The sequence below is a fragment of the Emydura macquarii genome, unplaced genomic scaffold (genome assembly GCF_026122565.2).
Source record: "Emydura macquarii macquarii isolate MOO-44397 ecotype Brisbane River unplaced genomic scaffold, CSIRO-AGI_Emac_v2 contig_2994, whole genome shotgun sequence".
Classification (NCBI taxonomy): Eukaryota; Metazoa; Chordata; order Testudines; family Chelidae; genus Emydura; species Emydura macquarii.
The window spans coordinates 1,064,218-1,080,663 of record NW_027133131.1 but is presented as its reverse complement, the minus strand read 5'-3'; the positions used below and the strand labels follow the sequence as shown (position 1 = coordinate 1,080,663).

Sequence of the window (16,446 nt, the reverse complement as noted above, 5' to 3'; positions counted from 1 at the left end):
TAGAGGCAGGACCTGGTTGTGTGTGTGGGGGGGGTCAAGCAGGTCCCCCTCCCCCGCTGATCCCCAGGGGCTGGTCTGGGAGAGCTGGTTTGGGAGGCTCGACTCCCCCCATGCTCCGGGGGGGGCAGTTTGGGGCGGCCCCTTCCCCCCATGCCCGGGGGCCCCGGTTGCGGGGTCCCTGCCCCCCCGCTGGGGAGGGGGCGGGCCGGTTTGGGGGGGCCCTTCCCCCCTGCGGGGGCCGGGCGGGGGCCGGGCTCCTCCCCGGCCGCGGTGGGGGAGGCGGAGCCGCTGCAGCGCCGCCTCCTCCCCAACAAAGCGGGGCCGGAGCGAGGCCGGCCCGGGCCGGGAGCCGCCCGCCGCGGCCGCGGGAGGATGCGGGTGAGCCGGGCCCGCCGCGCCGGGGGGCCCCGCACGGAGCAGCGGCCGGGGGCGGCCCCACAGCCCGGCCCGGCCTGGGTGCGTGGGGGGCGGCGGGGCGATCGAGGGGGATGGGGCCGAGGTCGAGGGGCTGCCGGGGTGAGGTTTGGGGGGCGATGGGGTGCCTGGGAAGCTGTAGGGGGTGTCAGGGTGAGGTGTGCGGGTGTCGGGGGGGCTGCCGGGGTCCATGGGGGGCGATGGGGTGTCGGGGGGGCTGCCGGGGTCCATGGGGGGTGTCGGAGGGGCTGCCGGGGTCCATGGGGGGCGATGGGGTGTCGGGGGGCTGCCGGGGTCCATGGGGAGCGATGGGGTGTCAGGGGGCCTGCTGCGGTCCATGGGGGGCGATGGGGTGTTGGGGGGGCTGCCGGGGTCCATGGGGGGTGATGGGGTGTTGGTGGTCCTGCTGCGGTCCATGGGGGGCGATGGGGTGTCTGGCTCACGACCGCTCTGTTGTAAGCTGAGTCGGGGACCGTGGGTTTATCGGTCGGGCCCTGCTGAAACCTGGTGTCGGGGTGACGTGAGCTGGGCACCACCGGCTTGTGGGGTTCTAGGGTCCCCGTGAGGAGGGTGGGGGGCTGTGGGTGGGCAGGGGTGTCTGGGGGAAGGGAGGTTGCAGCTGTGTCTATCTATGCGCGGGGGGACGTCACCCACCCAGGGGAACGTCTCTGGGGGTGCTTGGAGCCGGGGATCCTGCCATGCACGGGGGCCCTGGCATTGGTTCCCACCGCAGGATCGAGTCCCCGTCCCGGCCCCCAGGCCCGGGTGCTTTGCTCTAGCCCCTAAGATGCTGCTCTGAGGCTGGAGCCGTCAGCCCTACCTGGCAGCCTCCCTGCCTGCTCCGGGGTGAGCGGCTTCCTCTGCCCCGTGAGGCCCCGACTTGCCTGGGCCCGGAGCCCCGTGGGCGGCTGGCACCGAGGCCGAGATCTGCTGGTGCCGCTGTTTGCACAGGCGTGTCCGCGGGCGCTGGGGCGGAGAGCGGTGGTGGGTCAGCCGGGGAAACTGGTGCGGTTCGGGAAGGGTGGGGCAGGGGCAGGGGACAGTAACGGGCTCTGCTAGAAAAGCAGGGCCTGTCCCTCCTGAACGCTCAGACCTCGCCCTGCTCTGGTGCCTTGCCTCTGAGATCCCCCCGCCCCCAGTCCCTGAGCCAGGCCTCACAACCTCCTGGTGTGGGGCTGCGGTGGGAGGTAGGCAGCTGTTACTGGGGGGAAACTGAGGCACAGTGAAGTGACTTACACGGGAGAGTCTGGCAGTGCTGGGAATGGAACCCAGGTGTCCTGGCTAGATCGCCCGGCCTCTGGCTAGCCTGGAAGTCGCTCTGAGGAGGGTTTGTTCCCAGGCCTGGGCTGCTATTGCGAGGGCCTGGAGGCTGGCTGGGGGAGGTGCTGCCCCTGGCCGGCTGCAGAGGGGGGAGGAGGGTAAATGCTACTCGGGGGCCTTCTGCTGGCTGGTCTTCGAGGAGCCGGTGGGCACCTGGTTCTGTGTGATGTCTGGGTCCGGGGGCTGGAGCAAGGCCCAGGGAGGGAGGATGCAGGTGGTGGAAGGTTTGGTCCCTCAGCTGGGGCGGGGGGAGGCTGTTTGATGCCTCCACTGGTGAGAGAGTTAGCGGTGCGAGCACGTCCCTGCAGTGGTGGGGTCTCCCCGCAGCACCTCGCTTTCCCCTGGGATCTGTTCCAGGCGTTCTGCCCGGCCCAGTATAGGGGCATCTGGCCCACGTGCCAGGCTGCCCCGATACATGCCCGGTGGGGAGATGTTCAGCCCTTGAAAGCCAGGCGGGGGTAGGTGGAGCCCGGCTGGCAGAGGTGACTGGAGCGCCGGAGCCATTCGGCAGGAGCTCTGCGGGGCCCAGAATATGGAGCCTCTTGGTAAACTCGGCTCACGCAGCGCTGCTGAGGTGCAGCCAGCTCTGGGGTGGAGCGGCCACTGGCTAACGATGAATGGCCAGAGGCCCTTCAAGCTCCAGTCTACTCTGCAAGGACATTAGTTTGTCTACGTCTCTTCCCCTGCAGCCGCCTTGGGGTTTGGAGTCTTGGCTCGGGGAGCCCTGGGGGGTTTTCCCAGAGCCCCCCCCATCCCATCCCCGATGTTCCAGGCTCTTTGGTCTGGCCCCGCATCCCGTCTGGAGGTTGGGGGGCCAGTCTCATGGTTGGGTTTTTATCCCCTTGCAGGCGAGTGGGCGGAGGTGACGAGGGAAGGCTGCCAGGTGCCCCCGGTGCGAGGTAAGGAGGGAAAGATCTGCCCAAGGGGGCAGGCTGGAGCCACAGGGCCGTCTCTGGGGCTGGAGCAGCGGGGCTGAGCCCCAGAGAGCCTGGGACAGCTCTTTTCCCAGCACGTGCGCAGCCAGGCGCCCTGTGGGGCTGTCTGTTGCCTGAGCTCTGAGCAGGCATGTGTGAGTGTTGTACGAGGATGGGAGACCATGCGGAGCGTGGGGACCGGGCGAAGGGGAGGGTGTTTAGTCAGTAGGAGGCGCTCTTCCCCCGCAGCCTGCCATTGCGTGGCGAAGCCGAGGGGTGGGGTAATTAGTCCCCCAACGAGACGGGCTGTTAACGCGGCGGCCTGGCCAGCTGCCCTCTGGATATGCAGTTTCTGCCTCTGTAAATCCCCTGTGTTTTGATGGGAAAGGGGATCCTTGTCCTCTGCTGCCCGGGATTGGTATGTGCTGTGCAAACAGCTATCGAGTTCCACCCCAGAGACAGCCGCCCCGCAGCAGCGGGAGGGGCCAAGGCAGTGTGTTAAGAGAGCTGCTGATCCCCTCGCTGGTGGGGAGGTGCCAACCCGGCCGGTGGGGCTGCGGGGGTCTCCCGCCCTCTGCACGGAAAACCCCAGGGGATGGTGACGGCAAAGCGCAGACATTCTGCCCTGGGGCTCCCCAAGCACGGTGCAAACAGGATCCGTTCAGTGGTACAGACGTGCGCGGACTTGCCCTCTGTCAGTCAGTGGCAGAGCTGGGAAAAGAACCCAGGTGTCCTGAGTCCCAGTCCCAACTGCCCTCCCCCCCCTGCTCCCTCCCAGAGGAAACCCCAGGACCACTTGGCCAGGCCGGGGGCGGCAGGGGATGGTGAAATGAGTCTGGAGGGGCTTAGAAAGAATTCACGGAGGCTCTGTCGCTCCCCTGGGCTCTAGGGGCATCTTGGCTGGCAGGCAACTGAGGCGCTGGGGGGAGCCGATGCCCAGGATCCGGCTGTCCCGGGGTGGAGGGGCCGGTTTCTTGCAGAGCCTGGATTGCGTAAGGGGTGTTTGGGGGCTGATTGCTGCCCCCCTCCGACTCCCCAGGCTCTTCGGAGAGAATCAGCCCAGGGATCTGGGCTTTGTTTCTTCCCTCTGTGAGCCGCATCTCCCGTGGCTGCCTCCCCGGCTGTGGGGGCACCTGAAACACCCCCCCCTTGCAGCTCAGGGCGCTCTGCCTCCTTGCTTGAGTGCTGCAGCCCTGCTGCTCCCAGCGCCACCCGCCGGGGCCCTTACTTGGGGTGATGGGCCAGCAAAGCCATTTCCCCAGAGCAGCCCCCTTAGATCTCCTGCTATGGGCCCCGGGCCAGGCCCAGCGTCGGGCCCAGTGTGGCCGGCGCCCCCTTCCCCCCCCGCACCCTCCTTGCTGGTGCCCAGACAGGATCCGGGAGCCTCCAAGGCCAGGCTGGGTGAGCAGGGATCCCGCCCCCAGCTTAGCGGGAGAAGCAGCTGGGATTTGCTGAAGCAGAGGAGGCTGTTGGTCGATCCAGCCTGTGCTGGGCAGCAGTGTGTGTGTGTGTGTGTGTGTGCACACTCTGTGAGTGTGTGTGTGTGTGTATACGAGTGTGCATTCACACCCACACACCCTCCTTTGCCCGCCTGGGCATTCATTTACCCTCCTCTGCAGGGACCCTCTGTGGTCTGGAGTGAATCCCCCCCCCGGCCCGGCCTGGCCCGGCCCCCAGTTCCCCTCTGGCCTGGGCCAGATGCTGCTGTTTGGGGGGGCCGATGGGGGCAGGGCTTGGTCCCAGCCTGGGAGGAGCCTGGCCCCAGAAATGAGGCTGGTGCAGGTTTCTTGGGGCGCTGGTACAAAGAGGGCAGTGAGGGGCTGCCCTGCAGATACCCCCAAGGGGCCCCGCCATGTGGGGGGTGCATGGCCTGAAGCTCACAGGCCTCCCGCTTTGTGTTCCAGGGGCCATGGCGGAAGCCGTGGCCGAGCGGCGGGGAGACGCGAAGCCAGAAGAGGGCGGCAGCGAGCCGGGAACCAGCCAGCAGCTGCTGCAGCGACTGCGGGAGCTGGAGGTGCGGGAGCCCCGCCGGGCAGCTGGGAACGCACACACACCACACACACACACCACACACACACCACACACACACACACACACCCTGCTCCCGGCCCGGGGTGCTCTGTGCTCCGGGGAGGGACTCGGGGGGGCGAGAAGCGGCCTGGCTGCTTCGCTCTGAGCCGGGGCCGCTGTCCCTGCCTCCCTCCTGCCTGTGTTGCTCGGGGGTTTGTTCCAAGGACAGCGCCCCCCTTCCCCTCTCAGCCCCGGGCCCAAGGCAGCTTCCCAGGGCCCGCAGCAGGGCGTGGGGCAGAGGGGCCAGGCACTTGCCCAAAGCCATGCCGTGAGTCTGTGGCAGAGGAATAGGACCCAGGAGTCCTGCCTCCCTGCTGTAACCCCTGGACTCCACCCTGCTCCCAGAGCCGGGGACAGAGCCCGGGGGTCCTGGCTCCCCGTGGCTCCATGGGCAGCTTTTCCCCAGTGTGCTTTCGGGGGGCAGAGCAGCCGGGCCCCTGACCGCTTCTTTCCTTCTCCGCCCCCAGGCGGAGAACGCGGCGCTGGCCCAGGCCAACGAGAACCAGAGGGAGACGTACGAGCGCTGCCTGGACGAGGTAACCTGCCCTGGCGTGTGCCCCTGGGGCCGCTTGCCTGCCTCGGAGCCCCTCGTGCTGTGGCACGGACCGGAGCCGGGCGGGGTGCCCGGTGCGCTGGCTGGAGGGTGGGGGCACCGCTAGCTGCTCCTGCCCCGGCCTGCTAGCGTGTGACCTGTTTGTTTTCCAGGTTGCCAACCACGTGGTGCAGGCGCTGCTCAACCAGAAGGTGAGGGGGTGCCTGGGCCTTCCTCCTTGGGGTTACAGGCAGCCTCCCCCCCCCCCCCCCACGGTGGGGGATGGGCGTGGCGCCCTTGTCCGGTGTCCCAGCGCTCTCCTGGGTTGTAAAGGCTCCCCCCAGAGCCGGGAACAGAACCCAGGAGTCCTGGCACGTTGCCCAGCTGTCCCCTGTACGGGGCCACACTTCTCAGCTTTTCCGGGCCCCGCGGGTGGGCAGCGGTGACTTGGAGCACCTGGCATCCCCTGGGGTCCTTGAGCCGGCCCCTCCCGGTGCGTGGCCAAGCCCGGAGCCTTCCCCTCCCCTTGGGCTGGGTGGGGAGCTGGGCGGGGGTCACGCGGGAGGAGGGAGAAGACCAGCGGCCGGCTTTGTGGGACCCTGGCAGCTCCCTGCCCGGCTGTGCGGGGGGGGAAGGGGGCTGGCGCAGGGCTCTGCCCACTCCACAGCCTGGAGGCTCAGGAAGGGGTGATGGGGGCTTGTTGGGATGGGGCCCGGGGCTGCCTGCACCGTATGGGAGCTGAGTCCGGGGCCCGGCTCTGCACGTGGGGCCAAGCACCCCCCCCGGGCGCTGGCGCTGACCCTGTTTTCCTGCGTGGCCGGCAGGACCTGCGTCAGGAGTGCATCAAGCTGAAGAAGCGAGTCTTTGACCTCGAGCGGCAGAACCAGACCCTGAGCGACCTCTTCCAGCAGAAGCTGCAGCTGTCAACGGGCTCCCTGCCCCAGGTACGGCCTCGCCCCTCCCCAGCCCCCGGTACGCTCCCCTCCCCTCCCCTCCCCGTGCCAAGGGCTGCAGGCTCCAAGAGACGAGCCCCTATGAACACACATCCTCGGGGTCACCACGAGAAGCTGAAACACCCTGGGACCCTGTCACTGGCCCTGAGCAGCCCCCACCCCCCACCACTGCCCCTCGCCACCTGCCAGCCGCAGCTGCCGGGCCCCAGCACCTTGGCACTGATCCCCCAACGCCTCTGCTGCCACCAGCCCACCTGGCTGGGCCTCTCCCTCTGTCCCGCGAGCCTTCTCCTCCGCAGCTCCTGCTGCCTGCAAACAGGCGGCTCCAGACACAGGAGGGGGAAAGCCCCCCGGCTGTGGGCGTGGGGTGCCTGGCTCAGGTTCGGGGTCCCCAGCCTCCTGCCCTTCTCCTCCTGCGCCGTCTCCGCCCCTCACTGCCTTGCTTTTGTTCCCAGCTGGCGCTGCGCCCGGTGCCCTCGCTCTGCAAGCCCCCGGCCGGGCTCCAGCTGGGCTCGGTGGAGAAGCTGGCCACCTCGCTGCCCCTGGGACGCTGCGCCCTGCAGAGGGAGGTATGTCCTGCCCCCCGGGCTCCCCGCCCAGCCAGGCTCGGGGTCGCCGGGTGTCCCGGTGGGGTGAGGTGGAGGCTGGACCTGCTCATGGTTGTGCCGCCAGATCAGGGGACTGGGAACAGGAGGGCTCCCCCCCATACCACTGGGAGGCACAGAGTGGGCTCCCCCCATGCCTGCAGGAGCAGCCCACCTTTCGTTTCCCAGGAGCTGTGCCTGAGCACAGCAGGGCCCTGGGAGCCAGGACTCCTGGGTTCTGTCCCAGGCTGTGCTGCAGATACGACCGGGGGCCCTCGGGCAGGTCGCATCGCCCTCAGTACCTCAGTTTCCCCATCGGTGCACTGCGGGAGGAGGCGATCCTGGCTTGGGGCCAGGCGGTGAGCCTGTCGCATGGGGCCCGTCGGAGCAGGGGCCGCTTGTACCCTCGACATGAGCGGAATTGGGGGCGGGGGTCGTGTGTCTCTTGCCCAGCCCCGGCTCGGAGAGGTGCAGAAACTCGGCCTCCCAGGGTAGCACTCTGGGCTGGCGCGGAGTGACGGCTCCTCCAGATCGGCGACAGAGGCTGGCTTTGGGTCCCCAGTGCCCAGCCCCCCTGCCCCGAATGGCCACAGGCTCCCCCCCAGCTCTGCCCGTGCCTGGCTGGGCCGGAGCTGGCTGGACGGCCCCACTCGCCCGGGGAAGGTCTCGCAGCGGGAGCTGCAGAGGATGTGAAGAGGGGAGCCGGGCACGTGCCAGCATTGCCAAGGTGTCTGCCATGCTCCCACCCCAGAGGTGCCCAGGCTGCCCCCGCCCAGTGGCTCCTCCCTGGCTGCCTCTGCCCCCCACTCGGAGGGCGAGCCGGCCCCCTGCCCTTCTACGGCACCGAGCCCCTGCTGTCACTGCTCCGCCTGCCCAGGAAGCAGAGGACGGCCACGGCGCAGCTGTCTGGGCTGGGGTCTGGATAACCAGGGGGCCTTGGCGGAGCTGGGAGCCGGGCCACGGGCGTCTCACGGCTCCTTCTGCCCCTCTCCCCAGGTGGGCTACGAAGGGCTGCGGACGGGCGGCCCCGGCTCCCAGTCCCTGGAGGCCCTGTCTCCGTTCTTCAAGAAGAAAGCGCAGATCCTGGAGGTGCTGCGGAGGCTGGAGGAGACGGACCCACTGCTGTGCCCCTCGCCCTGGAGGGACGCCAGCTGCTCCCCCGGCGAGCCCAGCTCCCGCAAATCCCAGCCGGCGCCCGCAGAGCAAAGGAGCCAGGCCGAGTCGCCCAGCTCCCCGGAGTATGTGAACGGGGAGGGCCCTCTGGCCGAGCGCCAGGCCACCGCGCCCGAGGGGTGGCCACCCTGCCTGCTGCTAGCGCAGCCTGGCCTGGAGGAGGCGCTGACGTGGAAGGGCGAGGAGGAGGGGGGACCAGGCGGCGGCCTGGAGGCCGAAGGGGGGCCCCCCCAGCTGCTGCCCCCTCTGTGCTGCCAGCAGAAGAGCGAGGGCAGCTCCTCCTCCTCCTCCTCCTCCGAGCCGGGGGAGCTGGGCCCCCTGGAGAAATGCCCCCCGGGCGAGGCCCTGCTGAGCGCCCTGGCGGAGAAGAAGCTGGACCTGGGGCTGCTGCTGGAGGACACGGGCTGCTACCTGCAGCGCTGCCTGAAGGACAGCACCGAGCGCGGCCCGCTCAACGGAGAGCCGGCCGCTGCCTTCCGGCTGGAGGGGCCCTCGGGGGTGCTGGGCCCCAAGCCCGGGGAGCTGGGCAAGGCCCTGAGCCGGGACGTCCTCACCGGCCTCTCGATCGTGGGCAAGTGCCAGCGCGTCAAGACGGGGCCGGGCCCAGCCCAGGGCAGCGCAGACACGCCGGCCTTCGGCACGGACCTGGGGCTGGAGCGCCAGGCCTACGTCAGCGTCTACCTCTCCGCGGAGCAGCCCCCCAAGGAGAGTGCCAAGGGCTTTGCCCAGATCTCGGCTCAGGGCAAGCCCAGGTTGCAGCTGGGCCCCCCGTCTCCGGGCAGTGGGGCCGCCCCCCTGCCCTCCCCCTCCAAGATGCTCAAGTTCCTGAAGATCCCCACCCCAGGGGAGAAGCCCCCGGGCCCCAACCCTCTGCGCCTGAGCCCCCAGCTCACCCGCAGCTCCAAGATCCCCTGCCGCAGCAACATCTACGAGGCCTGCCCCTCGCCTGTGCTCAGCCGCCGGGCCTCCCCCGAGGGGCCCGTGGTGCCTGCTTGCCCCCTCCTGCCCGGGGCCGGCGGCCCGGCCTCCCCCAAGGCTGGCAGGCACCTGGCCCCGGGGGCGGCCGAGGCTGCCGTGCGCTCCCCGAAGCCCCATGACTACGAGAACGTCTCAGAGCTGTCGGTGGGCGGCCTGGCCTCCCCGCTGGAGCGGCCCAAGTGCCCCCGCCCCACCCCGCCGCGAGGAGCCAGGCCAGACGCCCCCCACGGCCCGCCTGAGCTGTGCCCCTGCACCCCTGCCAAGGAGGGCCAGGAGCGGGGGGCCGAGTCCCCGCCGGCCGCCCGTAGGAATGCCGGGGGCTCCGCCGGGCCCAGGCGGCCGGGGAACAGCCCTGGGAAGAAGCAGCCGGAGCCGGGACACCTGCCCTTTAAGGAGCGTCTGTCGGTGCTGGGCAAGCTGAAGAGTGCAGAGGGCGGGGAGCAGAAGGAGCTGCCGTGCCCGGAGAAGAACGGCTGCCCCGCCAAGGCCCGGGCGCCGGGCCGGCCCTGCGAGGAGGCGCCGGAGGCCAGGGTGCAGCCCCGGCCGGGCACGGGTGGCAGCCTCAAGCACCCGGAGCAGTGCCTGGCCGGGGAGCCTGCCGGGAGGGGCTACTCCTCTGGCTCGGTGGGCTCCCGGCTGGAGGCTGAGACCGGTTCCGCGAAGCTCTACGTTGCCAAAACCCGCCAGCCGGGGGCGCCCCCCCATGGCACCAGGAACCCCCCCAAAGCCCCTCTGGCGCCCCCGGCCAAGAACCCCCACGGGAGCCCCACCAAGCTGCCCACCAAGGCGTTGGCCAAGGTTGGGGCTCCCCGCCCGCCCGCCGAGGAGCCGAAGCCGTGTCCCCAGGCCAGCGGCCCCAAGCGACCCCCCCCGCCGCCCCCCGGGGCGGGCCGCAAGCCCCCCGACTGCGCCAAGGCCCCAGCCCTGCCTAGCCGGGCTCCGCCCGCGGGCAGCTCGCCCCCGGGCTCGGCGCTGCACTCGGCCATCGAGGAGAAGGTGATGAAGGGCATCGAGGAGAACGTGCTGCGCCTGCAGGGCCAGGAGAAGGCGCCGCCGGGCGAGGCCAAGCAGAAGAACAGCAGCAGCATCGCCAGCTGGTTCGGCCTGCGCAGGAGCAAGCTGCCCGCCCTGAGCCGCCCGCCCGAGGCCCTCAAGGCCAAGGAGAGGAAGGAGTGGGGCCGGGAGGGGAAGGTGGCGGCCCGCAAGCTGGAGGCCGAAAGCCTCAACATCTCCAAGCTGATGGAGAAGGCGGAGGACCTGCGCAAGGCGCTGGAGGAGGAGAAGGCCTACATCAACGGGCTGGCGCTGGAGAAGGGCCGGCCCCACGCCTGCGGCGTGCTCATGGAGCAGACCCAGAACGAGCTGCAGGTCATGTACCAGGAGGTGACGGCCGAAAACTTCATGCAGCAGCTGCTGAATAGGTACCGGGGCGGGGGGAGGACGCCTGCAGGGCCGTCAGACTTGGGGTGCAAACAGCGCTCGCGCCCGGGCAGGGGGCCCCTGTTCTGCTTAGCACAGCCGGGCGGCACCGGGAATGCAGGCACACGGAGGGCGGTTACCAGCCTGTGCGCGGCTCGGGCCAGGCCGCCGGCAGGGAGACCGGACGCGAGAGGGAGCCGGGCTCTGTCGGTGGCGGACCGATGCTCCTGGGGTTCGCAGCCCCATCTTCGCGCCCCGCTGTACAGTGGCCAGTTCCCCTGCGAGTTCATGGATCTTGCAGGGTCCCGCTGAGGTGGTTAATCACCCGACTGCTTCCCTTGCCTCTCCCACTCCGGCTTGCTCCTGGCCTGGGGTGGATCCCGCCTTGCTCCGGGTTGTCTGGAGTGCATTCCTTGGCCCACGGGCTGTTAGTCGTTAGGGCTTGCCTGGCTGTGCGTTGCCCTGGTGCCGCACTCCCACGAACTGGGAAAGTTCAGACGGAACCAGCTCGAAAGGGGCAGTTCAAGGAAACCCTCAAATGGAGTTTACCACCCTTGTCAAGCCCCCAGAGCCGATCTGACCCAAGAGCTGCCCCGAACAGAGCCCCAGCACGCCCCAGTCCGAGTGTTGTTAGCGCTTCGCTCTTGACTGATGCTCTGGTGCAGGCAGGGCCCCGTGCCTCAGTTTCACCCAGTGTGAATGGGGATCGCAACCCCCCGCCCCGGGTCTCGGTGGGGACCAGGGCATGCTCAGAGAGGTGGGGGAGGAAGGCGCCGTCCTGAGCGTAGACCCACGCTACTGCTGGTGGGGGTCCCCGCACTACCTGACCCAGGAGCAGGGCTCTGTGGGTCCATCCGTCCCCAGTGGCTCACGCCCTCCCCTCTGCAGGGTGGACGGGAAGGAAGTCTCCTACGAGAGCCGCATGGAGCAGAAGAGGGAGCTCCGGGATTTCCAGAGGGTTTCGCATGACGCCAAAGACCCCAGGCTCCTCCGGCCCCCCCGGAACGGCATCATGGGCCATCTCCGGAGCTGCGAGGAGGCCCCTGAGAAGGTGGGGAGCAGCCCCCAGCCTGGCCGTGGCGGGGACCTGGGAGGCCGGGTCTTGTGCCCGCTGGGGGGCTGCAACCCCGGGCTCCGTCCTTATCCGTCTCCTCTCTCCTCTGAAGAGCCCAGACGCAAATCTCCGGGAAGAAATCCCGTCGGACGACAGCCTGGCCGAGTCCGTGACCTCTCAGCACTTCACAGGTGACCCCGCTGGAGGCGGCCCGACGGCCGGGCGCTCGCGGTCCCGCTCCGGGCGGGTGGCGTGCCCGAGTCCCGGCGCCTGCCGGCTCATGGCGCGAGCTCTGGCTTGGGCCAGGCCACTTACCTTCTGTGCCCGGGTGGATGGGTCGGGGCTGGGGCTAGTGAGGGGGGATTTGGAGTCTGGACTCCTGGGTTCCTTCCATTACCACCTGTGGGAGGGGGGGTGGCCTGGGGGTGTTGGGTGGGGCTTGGAGTCAGGAGGGGGCATGGTGGGGGGCTGGAGAGGGCGGGGCTAAGGGCAGGACTCGGAGATGCCCCAGGACCTTGGGTAACTCCCTGTGTGCTCGGTGGGAGGGGGGCCCTGGAAGGGGAGGGGGTGAAGGGCTTTGAGGTGGGCTGCGGGTCTCTGGGCCGGCCTGGCCCGTTAACCCCGTCCTGCCCTTGTTACTCGCAGCGTGCGGCTCCCTCACCCGGACCCTGGACAGTGGCATTGGCACCTTCCCACCCCCCGACTACTGCAGTGGGGCTCCCAGTAAAAACCTCCCCAAGCTGCCCAGCCTGGCCCCGGGGCGGCCCCCCGGCCTCCCCAGGGTGCCCCGCAAGGCCCGGACGCTGGAGAGGGAGGTACCCAGTGCGGAGGACGTTCTGGTGCCGGGGAAGCACCAAAGCATGCCGGCGTTCCAGGGAGTGCGAGCCGGCCCCGAGCCGGCCCCCAGCCGCCGCAGCCACAGAGCCTGCCCCGAAGGTCTGTACCCGGCGAGCCGCCCCTCGTGCTGGCGGTACCCGGGGGGGATGCGTGGGGGGTGCACGCCTGCACCATTAACGCTTCTGTAGACCCACCTGGGTTCCGGGCACCCTGATGGGACCCTCCGGCCCCGCCATTCGCTCCCGGACCCCCCAGGAAACGCCCTCCCCAGGCGACCCCTATCCCAGGGATGGCCGGTGGGAAACGGGGCCCCCCTCTTGGAAGCTGCTGGCCTTGTGTCTCTCTCCCGCTCGCCTGGGCCGCATCGCACCTCCCACAGCTCTTCCTGCCCATTTTCCCCTCTGCCAAAGGCTTGAACCCCCTGCGCTGCCCCTGGCGTCCTTCCCCTTCCCGTGGGGCTGGACTCGGTCCCAGCGTGACCCGTGGGAGGATGGGGGGGGCGGTATTGCCCTCCAGGGAGCTGTCTGCTGACTGCCCCACCGCCTTTCTGCTGCCGACAGAGCCCTGCGTGCAAGCCGGGGGCGCACGGCGAGACCAGCAGAGCAAGAACTGGACCTTCCCCAACGCCAGGGCTGGCAGCGGCTCCGCTGACGCCTTCCTCTGCACGCCCAGGGAGCTGGAGGGGCTGCCCGGGGTAAGGAGACCTGGGGGGATGCTGTGCCTGGGAGCGAGACGCCAACAGTCCCAAGGGCTGGGAGCTGGCTGCTCTCTGCAGCCTGAGCCAGGTGGGGCGAGGGACTGGCACGGCAAGGCGGGCATGTGGCAGGAGCTGTGGGCGTGGAGGTTCTCGCACCAGCGGGGGGGGAGGGAGGGCCTGTGTGCTGGATGCCGGTGCAGTGGGGTTCTGTTAGGAGGCTCAGCATGGGGGACCCCCCCCCCGCCCAAGCCGCTTGCAGAGAGAGCCCAGCCCCCACACTGGCCCAGCTGCTGGCTGCCCGGCTGTGGGGCGGCAGGGAGGCAATCCAGGAACAAAGGTCTCGGCTCCCTCTTGCTCTGGAGAAGCCACTGACGCTCCCAGCGCCGGCCTTCCTCGCCAGGCCCCTGGCTGGGCTGGAACACCGCTCAGGCCTGCTCGCACACGCACGTGCATTCGCTCCGCAGAGCCGCCTGCCCAGGCCCCCTGAACGGCCGTCAGAAGGGGAGAAGGGCCGCGTCCGTTCCCAGCTCCCTTTGCCTCTCTGCTCCCAGGCCCTGCGGGAGTGTGAGACCCGCCGGGGAAGCCTGACGCGGGGCAGAGCGGGATGGGCTGCGCCAGGCCAGGGCCGGTGTGCTGCATGCCCTCGGCAGGGGTTGCCTGGCCGCAGGCAGGATGTGGCCTTGGTCCCATGCCGGGTGGAGCGGCGCCGCGGGGCTGGGGGGTGATGTTTCAGTCCTGCCTTTCTCGTGATAAAGGATCCGAAAGAAACTTTCGACAGGCGCCCAAGGGGCAGCGCTGAGATGCGGCCGCTGCTGGGGTGGAGGCCGCAGCGCCTCCCGCGGCCGAGGCAGGGGCTGTGGCTGAGAACGGCGCGGCTCGGCACACTGCCGTGGGGCTGTCGGTCTGCGGCGGCTGGCACCTTGGCATTTAAAGCTGCCTGCAGAGTGGGGTAGCTGGGGGCAGCAGGAGCTGCCCTCGCCCAGGGGTCGGGGGGCAGGATGGTAGCAGGGGTGGACGGTGAGGTGGGGGTGCCTCCTCCCCTCGCTGATTTCTGCTCACTGCCCCCCCCCACGCCTGTGTCCGTCCCCGCAGAGCTCCCCCCGCGGCACAGCCCAGCGGAAGAGAGCCTCCTCCGACGTGCTCCGCTTGCAGCCCCCCTCCGCCCTGGCTTTCTGCACCAGCGGCAGCAGGACGCCCAGCGCCTCGGACGTGGGCGAGGAAGGCAGCACGGACATGAAGTCCCGGGACACGGGGCAGGGCCAGCCAGGCCTGGAGAACTCGGAATCGCTCAGCGACTCTCTGTACGACAGCCTCTCCTCCTGCGGGAGCCAAGGTTAAAGGGGTGCTGATCTCGGGGTGCCCCTGGAGCCCCCTTTCGCAGGGGAGGCTCCTCTGGTGCTGGAGGAGGAAGGCTCAGTTTGGGGGCTCCCCTGTGCTTCCCCTGACCCTGCAGGAGCCAGGGTCGCTCAGCACTGGGGCCGGTCGGAGCCCTGCCCGTCTGCCCCTCAACAGAGCGGCCACAGCCGGGGGCTCCAGGATGTCTTCCACCCTGGACCCCTGGTGGAGCGGAGCACCTGCCTCGCCCTGGATGCAGCCACCAGCCAGGGGGCTGCTAGGAGGGGTGGGGCAACAAACATCTACTGGGCCTGGCCCCTTAGTGGGCCAGTTCGATTGCTGCTCCCTGCCCCGCTCTCATCCCGCCCCTCCCCAGAGGCTGATGCAGGCGCCTGGCGTTACAGAGCCTGTCTGCCTCTCCCTCTGCTGTGCTGGTGTCTCAGCGTGGCCGTACCCCCTCCCCACGAAGCAGGAGCGGGTTCCCTGGGGTGCAGAATGGGTACATGGCACCAGCGGACCCTGCCGTGCGGTCTCCAGCAGGGCCCGAAGACAGCCGCTGCCGAGGAAGGGGCAGGACGTGCTGCAGTGGACAGCTCTGGAATAAATGAGGGGGGGGGGGGGGGGCAGCTCTGGAATAAATGAGGGGGGGGGTCTCCCCTGTTGGCTAGGGCCTGCCCACTGTGCACGGCAGGGGGTGCTTTGCCCTTCTCAGGTAACTGGATCGTCTCTGTTCTCGGCCGCATTCAATGTCCAGTCCCTTTTTTACTCCTGGGGCAGTGAGTTCCACAGGTTCACGTGGGGGGAGATTTGTCTTCCTCTGCTGCCCCAGCTATTGGCTTCCGCTGGCGGGGAGGTGGACGCAGCTGGGCGGAGCGAGTTGATGCTGTGGCACCCAGCTGGCCCAAGCCCCTGCCCCCTGGCGTAAAGGGGGCTGTGAGTGGCTGGAGCGCAGGGGGGTCCAGCAGCAGGGAGTGGAACAGTTCCCCTCAGCAGCCCCCCCCGGCTGTGCTTCCTGCTCCCCAGGACAGAGCTGACCCCTCTGCCCCTTCGTGCCAGGGCAGAGCCTCTTGCAGCTCTCTGGTGGGGTCCCCCACCCCCACGCACTAGCCCAGCGCTGCCTGCTTCCCGGCAGGGCCACGCCTCTCCTGGGGGGGCTTGGACCCCCCGAGCTGACGCGCACCCTCGGCTGGGGCCCAGAGCTGCCAGGGGCCCAGGCCGGCTGCCCCGCCCCTTGTGTTTTGTGTTGGGGGGGTGGGGGGAGCTGTTGGCTCCCGGTCCTGCCAGCCCCTCCCCGGCGCTCTCCAATGGTGCTATTGCCTTGTACAGACTCCCTCCCCCGCCGGGCCCCCTTCCCTTTCCCCCCTTCTGGGGGGGTTTTTATTCCACGAGGCCCCCCCTTGCTTTTATTTATATAAGTTATTGTGAATCCAGCTGTTCCGTGTCTGCTGTGGTCTCCCTTCCACCTGCCAATAAAAGCTTAAGGCCCGGCTGGATTCACGTGCGGTTCCTGTCCCCTCCTAGCCCCCCCGCACCAGCTGCTGGGGGCTGCCATAGGGCAGGGCTGCCCCCCCCAAGGGTGCGTTCAGTCCAGGCCCCAGGCTCTCTGCCCCTCTTGACTTGCCCCCCCCATAGGGCGTGGGGGGAGTCGAGCCGCCCCCTTGGGCCCCCAATGGCTGGGCCCTTTCGCTTCAGCAACCCCCCCCCCCCCCGTGCCAGAATCCGGCAGCCGGGAGCGGGGCCCGACCCAGCCAGCTCTGAGATGCAGCCAGCTCTGGGGAGGAGGCGGCGGCGGGCGCTGCACGGGCCCCGAGGAGCAGGAGACGGTCCCTGCCCGGAGCAGCTTCCAGCCGGCCCCGCCCCGCCCCGCCCAGCGCAGCTGCGGCCCCGCGTTGCAATTAGCCCCGCGGGGCAGGCGGCGAACGGCCCGGCCGGAGGGGCCCTGCGAGCTGCGGGGGGGCGGTGCAGCCTGGCGGGGCCTGTTCCCTGCGGGGAGAAAGGCCGGGTGGGGGCACCTTCCCCCACCCCCGCCGGAAACAGCCGCGAGCACGCGGCTACCCCCGCCCCGGGGTCCGGCTCAGCGCGGGGAGACCGGAGCCCCCCCCCCGCGGCTCCCAGGGCCTGGGGCCCCGCCCGGGAAGGTGAGTGCGGGGGGCGCGGGTCGGGGCA

At 69.8% G+C, this 16,446-nt stretch overlaps 1 protein-coding gene across 2 annotated transcripts; it reads left to right on the top strand.

Moving 5' to 3' along the window:
- The first annotated feature begins 323 nt into the window (after window positions 1–323).
- Window positions 324–14,898, top strand: NCKAP5L (NCK associated protein 5 like). 2 transcript variants are annotated; one of them, XM_067529554.1, is made up of 13 exons: window positions 324–378; window positions 2,583–2,633; window positions 4,553–4,662; window positions 5,186–5,254; window positions 5,424–5,462; window positions 6,075–6,194; window positions 6,659–6,772; window positions 7,784–10,359; window positions 11,246–11,408; window positions 11,524–11,602; window positions 12,057–12,347; window positions 12,809–12,942; window positions 14,038–14,898. In XM_067529554.1, exons 3-13 carry the CDS (start codon window positions 4,558–4,560, stop codon window positions 14,281–14,283), a joined length of 3,936 nt encoding a protein of 1,311 aa, XP_067385655.1. In that variant the 5' UTR covers window positions 324–378; window positions 2,583–2,633; window positions 4,553–4,557; the 3' UTR covers window positions 14,284–14,898. The 2 variants fall into 2 exon arrangements, with proteins under 2 accessions (XP_067385655.1, XP_067385654.1); XM_067529553.1 differs by having other exon boundaries at window positions 355–456.
- Window positions 14,899–16,446: the final 1,548 nt, after the last annotated feature.